Genomic DNA, 14,558 nt, shown 5'->3' with positions numbered 1-14,558 from the left:
AGGCGATTAATGGTCACATGATCACGATCAATCTCCCGCAAGATTAACTCGTTTTGGCGGGCGTTCAAGTTCGTCCAATGCTGCACACAACCTTCAAGCTTCATGAGTGATGCCGTTCCCCACAGGTCCTACCTTCATCAATCTTCGGCGTTGGTCCTGAAAAATGGGCTCAATAATGCTCTTTCGCATGCTTGTTAATTTTTCACACAGCATCATATGCTGTCCGGTCGCGGTAGGAGGGCACCGATTTGGTGTTGCAACCGAGAAAGCTGCCTCTCGACAGTTCCTGCTGAATCTATTAGTCGTGAATAGACTCTTTCATGTCAAGACTCGCCTTCTCTGATGCTTGACATATGTCAGATCTGCAAAGCTATGAATGATCTTGACGATCATGTTGTGACGACCGCCGTCACACATGTTCGTATCTCTACCTCGACTCAAGCCGGTGTTGACCCAATATCTCGTCTTCATTGATGCCACTGGCACGATCTCGTTTTAGGAGCAAATCTCGCTCTCCCGCTCCCAATGTATCTTCCTCGCCTGCATTCACGATCTCAGCATCTCGCACTCCAGCGTTTCTGCCTCCTTCGCACTATGCTGCAGCTGCCGGTTTACAGTATCCATCACCCAGACCACCCGGTCCCGTGTCGAGCACTCCGGAGCGAGCAGGGTCATCTTTACTACAGACGATATCTCCATGTGTACTCACGTCTCCTGCACCGCCAAGCCGTACGGAATTTCCTGCTTCTGAAGGCAACCAATCTGCGCCGGTGGCACCTGGCTCTCACCTGAACCGCATGAGCCGTCTGATTTCTCGGAGCCCGGGTAGACCGATGTCGCGCTCTTTTGGCCGTTCAACACCGAAATCTGGTCAGCGAGAACAGGAAAAAGGCCAGAATACTGATATGCCAAGTCCTCTGGTCGACATTCCACTGGTGGAGATGCAACTCATTCCGACGTTGAGGGACACAGTCGATAGAATGACCCATCCACCGCCGCCTTCAAACCGGTTCGAAGAGGGCTTAGACGATTTGCATGGTTCACGGTCAACCATGGCTTCCAGGACTCCGGTGGACTCCTTTGGTGCATTCGATCCTAGCCATGAAATAGATTCCTACAGGATGCGTCAAACGGTAGAGGATTATAGGTCTCCCTCACAGGCATCAAGGCCTCGCACTCAGGCCTCATCCGTCGTTACTGCCATTGCTGGTCCATTGAGAACAGAACGGGCGCAATATCCTCGCGAGAGTCGTCGTACTCACAGCCCTCCCAAAACTTCTTCTGCTCTCTCAGCTACTCCTTTCAAGCGTTCTCTTTTGCCTACGGTAGTCGAGTCATCGGACAATGCCGCACGATCGCCCGGACAGTCTCTGAGGAAAGCGAGACCATGGAATAGCCCGTCAAATCCTATCAATGTTCCAGATAGCCACGACTCGCCTGTATGCATGTTATTCTTATGAAGATGTCGCTTTACTGAATCGCATGTGAATGACATAGGCTTTAAATCAGACCCGAGGTCGAGGTCGTAGTGGACCTCAAAATCTAGTCGAAAGTGAAGCTCGAACAGCGCCATCTACACAGTCCAAAAGTCTACTACCGCGTCCAAATGGTGAATCAATTGCTAAACCTAATTTAGTCGCGCCTTTGCTATCGTCCGGGACCCCGCGGTCCAAAATCCCCCATGGTACGCCTAAGTTAGTCGTTGCAACACAGTCCCCGTTGAGGGCACGCTCCAACATTCCTCGGCCAAGCCACACGTCTGCTTCAGCTAGTGATAGTACCTCTGACATAGAGAAGACAATATCGTATGTTCCACGACCGTCCGTGCCACACCGTTCGCAAGGCCTGCATGAAATTTTTGACAATGAGAACGACGATCGAGGCCGCCGGCGCATGCATCAACCGTACGGAACGGGATCAAGAGGCCGTGCTGCGTCCACTGCACTCCGGGATCTGGGGCGCCAGTCAGTCGCAATGCAACTACGCGACCGTTACAACAGGACTCAGGCGGCGACACAGCAGATGCCTGTAGGTCTGGGTTTTCACTTACATCCGAACGAGGAAGAAAATCCGTACGGCACAGAGACCGACGAAAGCGACGAACATAGTGTCTACGACGAGCCTGACGATCAGGAATCTCGAGGCTCTGACTCAGCAATAGACAGTCCTGCGGAAGAGGAAGCGCTTGCAGATCAATACAAAACAGTTCCATCTGCATTCGACACAATACGTGGGAGCTTCTCAGAACACCGCGAAGAGACGGAGAAAACTAGGCAGCGAGAAGCATTGATGGGCATCGTTCATAACCTCCATGTTGATTATGAATCGTATCCAGCGAACGGCAGGAGGAGCGTACTCAGCCAGAGCGATAGCGGTGCTTACCACGAGCAGGGTATCGCCATCACTGTCTCGCAAGAACTGCATCCTGACGGTGTCGACGATGCTGGTCATAGCTTACTTCCAATTGTTGAGGAGCGATATTCCCGAACGTCAAGTAGGTACGACGACGAGTCTGTCTACTCGGCTGAAGGCGACGAAGAGAGCTTGAACGAGGTCGAAGGTGAATGTAGCAGTCAACAAGCGTCCACAAACTTATGGGCTCGAGAATCTCTAGCCGGACCTCTCCCGTCCTCTTCTGGTCGCAACCGTGGAGATCGTTCTTCCATACGTCATGAGGAGGCTACGGAGGCGTCTGTCAAGAGAATTTCTCGCGTTGCTTCTCCTCTTCCTGCACCTGTAGTATCATCAGAGCGACAGAGGCGAAGGTCACAGCCCTTCGATCACAATATAGAGGTTCCATATACTGCCTCCAGCGATGCTAGGAGACGAACGCAGACAGACATGCGACAGACACCGAAGCTCAGTCCACGTACAGAGTCCTCACCAAGAAGGACCTCGAAGCGTTACATCGAACCTGATAGGACTCCACAGGTGGCTGCGGGAAAATTCAGTCATCAGAGCGATGATTCCTCAGATCTGTCCGTGCTGGATTCATATGCGGGTCAGAATGCAGCGGATCGGGAGAGAGAAGGATTCGGGATCCCTCGTTCCCTCTCATACGGCGCTGGAAGCTCAGAGGAGGCCGAGGAGACTACAGACAGTCGGGGTTCCGTATCAAGAAGTGCCAGCGACGACTCGATGGCAGGTAGTCGTCCACGCATGAGCAGATATTTCTCTGGCACTAGTGAAATTTGGCAAGAGCAAAATGGTAGGGACGCATTGAGTCAAGGTGCCCATACGCTATTCGAGGTCCTCGCCGATGGCAGTGCTGGGTCCTCCGTCCAGCCTGGTGCGCACAGCAGCAGGATCAGACAGTGTGAAGATTATGACACTATCCGCCGTCGCCAGTCGCGCTCAGAACCTCAACAGGCTCATTCTAGTCGTGTAGAACGGGAGCCCTCACCAAGAGCTAAAGCAGAGCCGAGTATAAAGGCATCTTGGCGATCTATGCTTAATCTGTCGACTTTCAATGCGCTCCTGTCGCGCTATGGGCCGATGGAGGTGCAGCGGCAAGAGGTGATATACAAGCTCTTCATTGAAGAGAAAGCATTCGTCAAGCATTCGCGCGCTGTTGTCGCATCGTTCATCCTGCCTTTACGATCCCACGACACCAAGTCCTGGCTTCCTGGTGTCCCAGCAGATATCTCCAGGCTATTTGACTGGTACGAGGATATCGTCAACCTGCATGCCGGCGTCGCGCGGGTACTGAAGTCGGCGACGAGGCCTTGGCAGACGGGCGGGGTCGTCGACGCATTTGCTGCACATTTGCTTGCCATCGCGCCCAAATTGGAAGTGTATCAGCCATACATCGCTAGGATAGACGAGGTGAAGGAGTTGTTGGCGACGCGAATTGACGATCCGCAGGATGAGTTCGGGGAGTACGTTCGGATGAGGCAGCAGGAAGAAGCGTGGTCCGGACATACCTTGGAGGACCTGCTCCAGGAGCCCGTGAATAGACTGGGGACATATCCCGAGACCTTCGAGGTATTCGATATTATACTGCATCAAAGGTGCAATAATCTGACTGATAGCAGCGGCTCCTAGACGTCACGCCAAAGCACCATGTCGACCACCTCCCGACAGTCTTCTTGCTCTCCTCCATCAGAACAATGATCGAGGTCTTAGAGGAAGTCCGAATCCGGGAAGAGGAATACGACTTCGTGAAAGACATCTTTTCGCGGATAGTGGGCATCCCTCAATCTGCTCGCCTGGCAAAACGGGAGCGGCGGCTCCTCCACCATGGCGTTCTGCATCGCATTCCCTCCAACGAAAAGCCGCATGCATACAGGGAGCCCAGTCCGCCGGTGACTCCTACCCTGCAGATCAACGGCAAGCCTATTGATGGAGGGAGGCGGAAGCCAGGACGGCCGCGAGATGACCCGCAGCGCATGTCGCGGCTGGCGTCGGCGATTCACGACTGGCACGTCCGGCGGGCGCGGCCTGGGTCGATCAGCTCGTCCGCGTCGTCGTCGCTGTCATTGTGGTCGCGTAGTACGGCGGAGTCGTCGAAGGCGACGCCACTGACACCGGCGTCTGATGCGTTTGGAAGGCCGCGCGAGGATGTAGTGCCGTTGCAGGCGTTGGTGTTTGACGACTTGGTCGTGTTTATGACTCCGGCACATGCAGGAACGGGCGGTGCGGTGCAGGATGGTGAGTGTGAGGATCAATGGGCGTTGCTGGAGGAAGTGGGGTTAGCGAGGGTCCTATACGTCACGGAGCGGGAGGAGGATGCCAGTAAGTGACGATCAATCTACTCATTCCTACATTGCACGATATGAATGTTATAATCAGACAGCTGCAACGTGATCCTCGATCTCCTACCGCTAAACTCAGACCAGGCGGGAACTGGCAGCGTCCCGCAAGCAGTCCCCGTCGTCGAGCTCACCGTGAGCATCCCCACCGTACACGAAGACCCGGAATCTTTCCAATATTGGCTCGCGGCGCTCCATCAGAGTCAAGAGCACACCACGCACGCGCTTTCGTTCGCCGGCTTTTCTTACGCTTCCTCGTCTGGCGGAAGCTCTGGCTTAGATATCAACAGCGACCTGCACCAGGACACCTTCCAGGCGATGAAGTCCATCGTGAGCTGTGGGATGCCGCTTCCGAAGAGCCCATCGATGCAGTTTCAGGAGAAACGGGATGAGGTGGGCCAGGAGAGAGAGAGGGAGGAGAGGGCATGGTGGAGTCTGAGGTTCCAGCAGGTGATCAGGGATGTGCAGCGGCAGCGGAGGGCAGGAATGTCGTTTGCGAGAGCTTCATAGCGGGGAGGCTTAGTATCGGATTGTACTGAACGGACGGTCATTTCTTGATTATTTTCGTCTCATCCGTTGTAGCGCTAACTATACCAGATGTGTTGTCATACCTATGTACTGTTGTCTTGGTTGCATGTGGCAGGAACAATATCTATGTCTTGTAAACCGCCAGCCCGTGTGCATATGGACGAGTGATGACGATATGAACGTACCGACGTACCGAAAGCAGAAAGGATCTCAACAGTACTTTGATATGTAGCACCGTAAAGTAGGCTTCAGCCCGATACAGGCACATATTCCAGGCGCATGGCCGCTGGGGTTTTAAATGGTCGCCAGTGCCCGTGAAGAAGGAAATCCGATACGTGCTTGGCGAGATACTCAAGCTTGAGTCGCCGGGGATCCAAGATCCGAGGACTGGCAATTCGATATTTAATTTCAACCGGAAGATATTGCATAGATGATGATTCTAGGACTGCAGCCAGCAATTGATACGACAACACAGTACCAATAGTAGTGAAGCAACGAAGAGAGCGTTGTTGCTATCAGTTAGCACGACACACGGCACCGATGTGGCTAATATGTGGCTGAGGTGGACAGGCGCCCATCAACGTCGTCGCGCATCATCGGGACGTTAATGCAAACGGCGCCCGTGACGAGTCTTTCTCCCGTTCATATATCGACCTATTACTTTGGCTTTTGAATGATTCTCGAGACGTCGGGATTTTATGAGGAATTTTGGACGTAATGCTTGCGATGGCGGGAGTCGCAAAACTGCGTGCGCTTGCCGCGGGAGCAACTTGAATGGTGTGAAACTCAGATATGTTTCTGCATCAATGAGGTCGCCGCCCGCCCACTGATGCCGATCTTTTGCCAGCCATCGCATATTGCTGCGATGCTCGCAGCACTTGTAAGTGGCTCGTCCCTATATTCGTATGGTCCATTAGCCACGAATCCCACGATATATGTTACATGCGCATGACTTGTGATACAAAGAGCAACGCGTTGCCTTTGCCAGCGGCGCTGTGGTATCGGTTACCGAAAATAGTGCGATCCTCGCAAGGCTAGAAGCTGCGGCCTTTGTAAGTATATCAAAGATGACACGGACGGATCATCAAGCAGAGCTTGCGTCAGCGCTACGGCCGCAGATATTCTTTCCACGGTCATCGGTGTGGAAATTTCAGAACGGTCTCGGTTGCGCTTCCTGATGATGTATCGGCAATGCCCGTACCGCGGATTTTACTCGAAGGGCTCGCGATGATAGGGTGCTTCGTGGCGGCGGAAGACCGCATGCGCAAGTGCTACTGAACAGTTCGAAGAGTGGTTGCCTTGAGAAATACAAACGCAGCATGGACCGTCTTCTCAACTCCGATGAGACGTGCGTGACAAAGAAATTAACCGGAGTAACATTGACGAGATGATCTGGTGGATACGCTAGCCTCCTTTACACATCCATGCTGACTACTATGCTTCCATCATATGGTGCCGGGCCATCCATCCGCGTCCACCAGGCACTGGCTACAAAAACAAGCGGTGGAGTTTCGTCTCGCGACCCATTGTAAGTTGTATTTCTCTTCCTCTTTCCTCACTACGATATCCATGCAGCCTCTATCCCAGTCCTCGTCCCCAATCGCGGCCACTCGATCGAATCCGACATCTGCCCTTCCAAGAGTTGAGGAAGAAGGCGTGGCCGGGTCCAGCTCGAGCGAGCCTGTCGCTGACTCGCACTCGCCTACAATCACGGCCAACTCAGACGAAGAAGAGCCGCTTGCAGAGAGTGAGGTCCAATCAGAGTTTGTGCGCGAAGCCTACGGTCCTCACCCGGGCGAAAAGGGATGGGATTTTTATGAGGTCACCATCCCCGAGGGCGATCCTGAGCATCCAAGGAGTTGGTCAAGACCGTATCGGTGGTATCTGACAATGCTTGGCGCGTTTTTGGTCCTGAATGCGTGAGCAACAATGGTTTCAAATATATCTATTTCTATTGCCATTGAACATTTGTCCACGTTTAGTACCTTTGCGAGTTCGATACCGGAAGGAATCATCTATGACATGATGGATTACTTTACGTTCAGCGAAGAAGTGGCAACATTGACAATCGCTCTCTTTGTTGCGGGCTACTGTGTTGGTCCTCTGCTGTGGGGGCCTCTATCAGAGCAGTTCGGGCGGCGGATAATTTTCATCATTACCTTCGTGATCTACGTCTGCTTCCAAGTGGGCTGCGCGCTCTCGCGAAATACCGCGTCAATCCTGGTCTTCCGTTTCCTCGGTGGTACCTTTGCGGCAGCTCCACTGTCCAACAGCGGGTGGGTAGCTATGATCACTGATACTTTTAATTCCTGACTGTCTACCACAGTGCGCTGCTGTCCGATATCTGGGATGCGGGCACGCGAGGAGAGGCCATGGCTTTCTTCACCCTCGCACCGTTCGCGGGACCGACGCTCGGACCGATCGTCTCTGGCTTCATGAGCGTTTCGGGCGTCTCCTGGCGATGGGTTTATTGGTTGCTGACGTTCTTTTCTGGCGCCTGTCTGATCCTGATCGTGTTCACGCTGCCGGAAACCTTCCTGTATGTCCTCATCACGTTCCTGAAGCACCGTCACTGATGTGTGATCGTGTAGGCCGGTCCTCATGGTACGGAAGGCGGAGCGATTGCGCAAGGAGACGGGGGATGACCGGTACTGGGCTCCGATGAACAAGCAGAAGAAAACGATCAGGCAGCATATCAAGCATGTTCTCGCAAGGCCGTTCGTCATTCTCTTCCGGGAACCTATGTTGATGGCCATCACCTTGTACATGAGTGTGAGTGTGTGCGTTTCTACCCCGTTTTCTGTTGCGTGGCAGCTGACGTCGTGCACAGTTCGTGTACGGCTGCATGTACCTCCTGTTCGAGGCGTATCCCGTCGTCTTTTTGGAGGGGCACCACCTCAGCATGGGCATCTTCGGTCTGACGTTCCTGCCGATCTTCCTGGGCGGCTGCACAGACGTGTTCACGTAGTACCCGCTCATCTTCAACACGCGGTACGTGCGCTCGCAGAAAAAGCACGCACCGCACCCCGTGCCGCCCGAGAAACGACTCGAAGTCGCGATGTTTGCCGCGCCGATGTTCATGGCCTCGTTCTTCTGGTTCGGCTGGACGTCGTACCCGAGCATTTCGCTCTGGGCGGCGCTCATCGCGGGCTACCCGCTCGGATGGAGCATCGTGTGGATTTTCCTCGCGCTGTTCAACTACGTGGCCGACGCGTACCTCTTCGTCGCAGCGTCCGCGCTCGCTTCGCTTACCGTCGTGCGGTCGTGCTTCGGCGCCGGCTTCCCGATGTTCGCTACGCAGATGTTTGAGCGGCTCAACTCGCGCTGGGCGTCGACTCTTCTTGGATTCATCGCGCTGCTCATGGCGCCCATCCCGTTCGTGCTGTTCAAGTATGGGCCTATTATCAGGAAGAAGTCAAAGTATGCGCCGACGAAGCCGATGCCAACGCCCGTCAAGGAGATGACACAGGCGGACGCCGCCAATCAGGCATGAAGAGCTCTGTCTGTCTCTTCATCTTATCGTTCATCATCCTATGTGCGGCCAGTCGCACGCAGACGTTCCATCATCCTTTCTGTCGGCCTCCTCACCACTACCACCACAACGCATATACATCATTTCTGGTCATGAACTCACGATATCGTTTTCCTGTCATCTGCATTTTTCTCAACATATTCTGCGACCCCCTGCTATTGTTTCCCCAGGTTGCGGTCGCACCGCTCGGTGCTGGGTTGTCTTTTCTTTTTGGATAGGCGGCGCCTACGACGACGTTACGATCGCTACACTCATCACGATTCGCACTAACATCATCTGTATCCGGAGGTTGGAGGTTGGACGGTATAACAGCATATAATAGACGTCATTTTCGTTGAATGACACTAGACACGTACCCGCGGTGAATCTTCGGAGCCTCGGGTGGCCATTTCTTCTGGACTTGAGGGACACGTTAAGGCCCTGAATTTCATAAAGCATGTCCGTCATTGTTCAGAGAGCTTCGGCGAGTTGTACAGATTAATCCAAGACACATACAGCCATACAGCCAGCAAAACAGCAGATGCGCTCAGTCACGCGCTGGAGTATGTATGCGCGTTCTGACGCGTCTGGTCACACATGCGTCATTCGTGGCATTCCACCCCCGTCTCCGCCGTACGGTATAGCAGGATTCGTTTTCGACTGTCCGCTTCTACTCCAACGCCGCACAGATGATCCTGCTACGCCGTCTCTGTATAGGACGTCTGTCAGCCGTGCTGCTCTGTCAGATCGAAAGGAAGATGGTGAAGAGATGCGAGCGGCATATGACGAGGTAGTGGCGGCTGGGATATGGTCATTGCCGCGCCATAGATGTCGAGCTGCATGTATTTACGGGTGAACGGCAGGAGGCGAGAAGGGACGTGGTACCAGTGCACCTGGTGTTACGTGACTACTTAGCAGGTGCACTCTCAAGCCTCAGCAGAGATCACGCGATTGCTTACCAGCCAAATAACTGCGCGAATTTCGGGCAGCCGTCGTCCAGATCGTGCGCTTGCTGGCATGTATGCATTGGATTGTTTTTGGATGCGCTACTTCTGATTGCTTCAATGGCTTCATGCATGTATGCGTCACAACTTGGGCTATTCGGAGCATGACGTCTCTCGAAGGTGCTTGTCGCTGTCAGTCTCGTGCACATGAGGACCCTCTCGCCGTCGAATGCGCTGACCCTTTTCCCCCCGACCCTGCACTCAGTCCGCCCGCATGCTTGGGTTCATTGGCCCAGCACTCTTCTCTCTCGCTGACGGTTTCATGCGGCCTGCGTATCGCCCATTACTTGCAGCATCTGGACTTGATCGAACTCCGAGTGTACTAGTTCTAATAGCCTAGTCGTCGAATGCCTTGGCTCAGCACCTAAATTGTCGAATGCATCCAATCAGTTTGCGCTGACTGTTCGGATGCACTCCCTTGGTTGCTTCACTACTTCCTCTGTGCACAACGTGTCAGTCGTTCTCTCGGTCGGTGACACACATAGAACGAGCTTCTCACCGTCTGATTTCCTTTCCAAGCTATATGGCCTGCTTGTCGCCCGACTGAGCCTCTGAGGGACGAACCCGGGACTTATCAAACTCAGAGGATACTTATCCTGGCTGTCATCGATCTGTCAAACGTCTCTGCCATGCATCAACAAGCTATTGGAATTACCCACGAGAATCTCACTGGACATTCATTAGGAGAATTCAGGAGAAGAAGAGGCGACCAGTATGGATATGCTCAGCGCTGCTGGCCACAACTCCGGCAATTACAGTCGATTCGATTGGTACCCGAAATATCCCTCCAGTTATGTAAGCAAATCTGTCCTAGGTGACCGGTGTGGTCCTCACTGTCCCCGTCCTCCCCCTTCAACATCTATTCCAAGTCGCCCCCCATCCCCTTCCTTCACCGCTCGTCTCTCAAACACTTGAGGGTACGCTATCTAATTGGACCTGTAGCAGAAAAATACCGTGCGACACTGGTATGTCTCAATACATTTTATGAGCATCACTGTCTCAGCTGACCGTATTTATTACAGGGCCGACTTCGGACCGTATCTGCCCCACAGCCATCTCACATTCCATGACATTAATCTATACGTCCCGTCCTCATGCCTATGGCTGGCCTCTCCGACGGCTAGAGAGAGGGACTGCCTTCGACGGCTCGAGCGACTATCCAACTCAGTCATCCGGCGCCTGGACGGTGTCAGGCGAAGCGATCTTAGCGACGCAATGGGTGCACACGCGTGTGTGGCTCATGTTTGCTGTCTTCCTTGTCTCTCTTTTCGGTGCGTATAGCCTTCATTCGGTTTTTTACACAGAGTTGTTGACTAGACTCCCTGGCAGCATCATGCTTTCCTGCTCTCTCGCGCCGCATCCCCGGCATCCGCATCCCGGGCGTCGTCTTCTTCGTTGGAAAGCACTTTGGCACAGGCATCATTCTGGCGACTGCCTTTGTGCACCTCCTTCAGGACGCGTTCCAGGCCTTGATGAGCCCCGAGGTGCAGGAGAGGTATGGCGTGTCAAAGTGGGTAGGGATGATTGTGTAAGTTTTATCTGTCTTCTCTGTTCATGATGTATCGATACGACTATCTGCACAGGCTGAGCTCCCTACTCCTTATCTTTCTCGTCGAATGTACGTTCCCAACCTGCTCCTTCCGCCTTCGTCCTCCTCATTAAAGTCTTGTCTATCATTGCAGATATCGCTACCTCGTACGTCGACCGCCTCCAGTCGTATGCCTCTGCGCCTCCTTCGCCATGCTCTACGCCCTCGCTCTCTCCCGCATCCTCACCTACCATCTCTCCAACCCAGCTCCCCGAGCGTTTGAATGGGACGCCGAACGATCGGCAGGGACGAAAAGAAGACGAAGAGGACGAGGAAGGCGGAGCGAGCCACCTTTCCGGTGTACCTCTCGCGCTCGCGTCACCCGAGTCTGAGCAAGAGGTGGACGAGGACGAGGATAGGGAGGCGGAGGTAGATGAGGCCACGCCCCTCGTTGTATCCTCCCGAAATCCTGCACCACCCGTCAAGTACGGCACCAACGCGAACGGCCGCCCACGCCCGGTCGGGTACGCACATACATTCCCGCGTTCGACGCATCCCCCGCATCCCCCGGCAATGACCATCGAGCCGAATCGTCCAGGAGATGAGATTTTCATGGGTGGGCACCATCGGCACGAACAGCGCGGGTCTCATGCGGAGCACCATGCGTGTGCCAAGGGAGGATGGAGAGGCTGGTTTGGGCTCGGCGGGGACGACGCAGGTTTAGAGTCAGGGTCCAGTGACTGTAGGGTGGCAAATGGAAATGGAAAGAGTAGAGAGAGCCGCACGTCGTCCGGTGCGAGCGCTATGCGGGAGCATGAGCGTCGGCATGCGCACGGGCATGGCACGAAGCATGTGCATGCTCACGGGCATTTGCATATGGACATGGAATCATGGGGCGGGGACCGGGGCATGCATGAGCATGAAGATAGAGGAGCGGAGGCTGAGAGTGGGAATGGGGACAAGGACGCGGCTCAAGGGCGGATCGGATGGCGGAGGCAGGTGGTGGGCATTTTGGTGTGTCGTCCTTCTCATCTCGTCCGGAGTGCTCAGGTTGATGGCGGGTTTGCGGAGGTAGATGCTCGAGGTGGGCATCATGCTACACTCGCTCGTCATCGGGCTCACACTCGCGATTACCTCAGGCCCCGAATTCAGTGCGTGTCCATTACCGCCTTCTCTCCGACACATCGAGCTGATCAGCCCCCGCTAGCGTCTCTGGTCACGGCGATCATGTTTCACCAACTGTTTGAGGGCCTCTCGCTCGGAATCCGGATCGCGACGCTACCCGCAGGGGATGGTACGCGTTTCTATCTTCGGCTTTCTTCTGGGTCTCACTGATTGTCTTTGTTCGGGCGGGCAGAGAAGCAACACGAGCGAGCGCGCTGGCTAGAACGGGTGCTCAAGCCTGCGTTGGCACTTATGTTCGCGGTCACGACGCCCGTGGGGATCGCCATCGGGCTGGCGGTGTTCGGGCCTGGCGAAAGCGAAGGAGGTGCGTGTCCCTGTCTTGTTATCTTCTTGGTCTCGGTCTGATTCTGCGTTTGACCTCCAGTAAAAGTAGTACTGCTCACGGGCGTGATGTCCGCGCTTTCGGCGGGAATGCTCATATATGCGGCGTGCGTTGAGATGCTCGCGGGTGATTTTGTGCTCGACCCACATCTGTGGCGCTCTAGTGTCAGCCGGCAGGCTCTCGCGCTGTGTGCACTGCTGGCGGGTGTGGCTGCGATGGGGGCGGTTGGGTGAGTGAATGCGTTTGCTCTAGTACAGGAGGATCAGTGCTGATGCGGATGACGTGGTAGAATCGTTGGAGAGTAGTTCTTGGTTGCGGTGGCGCGTGCTGTGTGTGAGTGTTCGATCTCCATCTTTCGTGGATGCTTTATGCTGAATGCATGTGCGATCACAGATGGGAGCCCGCAGCGGTTGCGCGGGTATAGTAATGATACCTTACGAACACGCTTACTGCGTAACGAAGTTGGATGATCAGATTTTGTATTCTTGGACAGGTTATCGCAATGCTATCGATGTTCTCCTTGCTGTGCATCCTTAATCAATTTCGTCGATGAAATGTCACTGGCAAGGATATTTGTGGCGATCGATAGTCAGGTAAGGTCTACGTTAATTTACTCATTCCCGAATGCTAATGAGAGGCTCTGACAGCAGAGCCAACAGCCTGTTCCAACTATACAGCGGTCAGTGCGAGTGGCGAGCAACGTGACTATGGAAGCGCCGATCTTTTGCTTGCGTGTTATCCGCTTTGGAGGAACCAGCATCAACCATAGGGATGAGCAGATAGAAATCGTCCGACGTATCGGAACCCGTGAATGCGACCGTTAGTTGCTTGTATGCCTCGGCATGACAGAGACAGCGTCAATCGTCGCGTTTGGAGTCGTCGCTTTCGTATTCTCAGAACCTCGGCGAGGTAGGTTCTGCCGCCACGGTGATCGAGCTATAACGTGAATGCTCTACTTACACTTGTACTTTCCAGGCACTGCGATGGGCTCCCTTACTACATCTGGATACTCGTGAGCCTTTATACTATGTTTCATGTAGCTCATCTGACGGCACAAACACTACGTGCTACCTTGCACAGTTCTACAAGACCATTTATGTTATGAATGCCTAGTCTGATGACACATCGTCTGTTTACATCTACGATGCAGTCACCAAGTTGTGGTCTATGCAGTCAATCACCACCAGCTCCTTCAGCTCATCTGACTTCACCACCATCCTGAACCATGACACCAACTGATTCGTCATACTACCTGGACATGGGCGCATTGACGACAACAAATTTGAGTGCACTCTCTTGGGTAGACGTCGAGCGGGTCTCCTTATGGATCGAGTCATTTGAACCTGGTGATGGCACTCGCCCATAATCGCATTGGCTTCCTAGACGGGGCTGGAGTTAGCGCTGGCGAAACAAAGACTTTTGTTATTCAATGTGAGTCCTTTTTCAGTATATACATCACCCTGTACTCATCTTGTCGTAGACTCATATTTTTAACCCGCTATGCAGGTGCCAGGCATAGCCACTCTCAACTCATGGTAGCACCAGTTTTCCTGCGATGCACGGCAAGATGGAGACCTCTTTCAGTCTGAGGGCATGCAGCAGGTAGTGATGTGCCAGGTTCGGCCTCAAGCTGTAAGCCAGGCCGAGCTGAGCCCCCAAAAGCTGAGTGCACTTCAGGTCCCCCCTCATCTCAAGCTGTTAGCTTGAACTATTTCACTATGGTGGTTCA

The 14,558-nt window shown here is 53.9% G+C and overlaps 5 protein-coding genes across 5 annotated transcripts; all 5 read left to right on the top strand.

Moving 5' to 3' along the window:
- Nucleotides 1-240: 240 nt before the first annotated feature.
- LAESUDRAFT_815982 (uncharacterized protein) lies at nt 241-5,423 on the top strand. Its single transcript, XM_040914735.1, has 5 exons — nt 241-304; nt 361-1,439; nt 1,498-3,984; nt 4,035-4,734; nt 4,792-5,423. Exons 2-5 carry the CDS (start codon nt 474-476, stop codon nt 5,259-5,261), a joined length of 4,623 nt encoding a protein of 1,540 aa, XP_040759021.1. The 5' UTR covers nt 241-304; nt 361-473; the 3' UTR covers nt 5,262-5,423.
- Nucleotides 5,424-6,848: 1,425 nt separating this feature from the next.
- Nucleotides 6,849-8,772, top strand: LAESUDRAFT_707667 (MFS general substrate transporter; the record flags this gene model as incomplete). The annotated part of the gene is given in 6 exon segments (XM_040906662.1): nt 6,849-7,198; nt 7,262-7,555; nt 7,606-7,818; nt 7,871-8,051; nt 8,110-8,235; nt 8,248-8,772. 6 exon segments carry the CDS (start codon nt 6,849-6,851, stop codon nt 8,770-8,772), a joined length of 1,689 nt encoding a protein of 562 aa, XP_040759020.1.
- A 141-nt stretch (nt 8,773-8,913) lies between these two features.
- On the top strand, nt 8,914-9,683 carry LAESUDRAFT_731364 (uncharacterized protein). Its single transcript, XM_040910032.1, has 2 exons — nt 8,914-9,231; nt 9,315-9,683. Exon 2 carries the CDS (start codon nt 9,356-9,358, stop codon nt 9,644-9,646), a length of 291 nt encoding a protein of 96 aa, XP_040759019.1. The 5' UTR covers nt 8,914-9,231; nt 9,315-9,355; the 3' UTR covers nt 9,647-9,683.
- Nucleotides 9,614-10,311, top strand: LAESUDRAFT_731361 (uncharacterized protein). The gene is made up of 3 exons (XM_040910031.1): nt 9,614-9,683; nt 9,750-10,233; nt 10,294-10,311. Exon 2 carries the CDS (start codon nt 9,812-9,814, stop codon nt 10,118-10,120), a length of 309 nt encoding a protein of 102 aa, XP_040759018.1. The 5' UTR covers nt 9,614-9,683; nt 9,750-9,811; the 3' UTR covers nt 10,121-10,233; nt 10,294-10,311.
- Nucleotides 10,312-10,673: 362 nt separating this feature from the next.
- LAESUDRAFT_731360 (Zinc/iron permease) lies at nt 10,674-13,162 on the top strand. The gene is made up of 10 exons (XM_040910030.1): nt 10,674-10,759; nt 10,817-11,065; nt 11,124-11,322; nt 11,378-11,412; nt 11,477-12,336; nt 12,398-12,473; nt 12,530-12,616; nt 12,680-12,811; nt 12,872-13,058; nt 13,119-13,162. The coding sequence occupies exons 2-10, from the start codon at nt 10,861-10,863 to the stop codon at nt 13,132-13,134; spliced, it is 1,797 nt and encodes a 598-aa protein (XP_040759017.1). The 5' UTR covers nt 10,674-10,759; nt 10,817-10,860; the 3' UTR covers nt 13,135-13,162.
- Nucleotides 13,163-14,558: the final 1,396 nt, after the last annotated feature.

The sequence above is a fragment of the Laetiporus sulphureus genome (genome assembly GCF_001632365.1).
Source record: "Laetiporus sulphureus 93-53 unplaced genomic scaffold LAESUscaffold_63, whole genome shotgun sequence".
Lineage (NCBI taxonomy): Eukaryota > Fungi > Basidiomycota > Agaricomycetes > Polyporales > Laetiporaceae > Laetiporus > Laetiporus sulphureus.
This window is presented reverse-complemented; position numbering and strand designations above follow the sequence as displayed.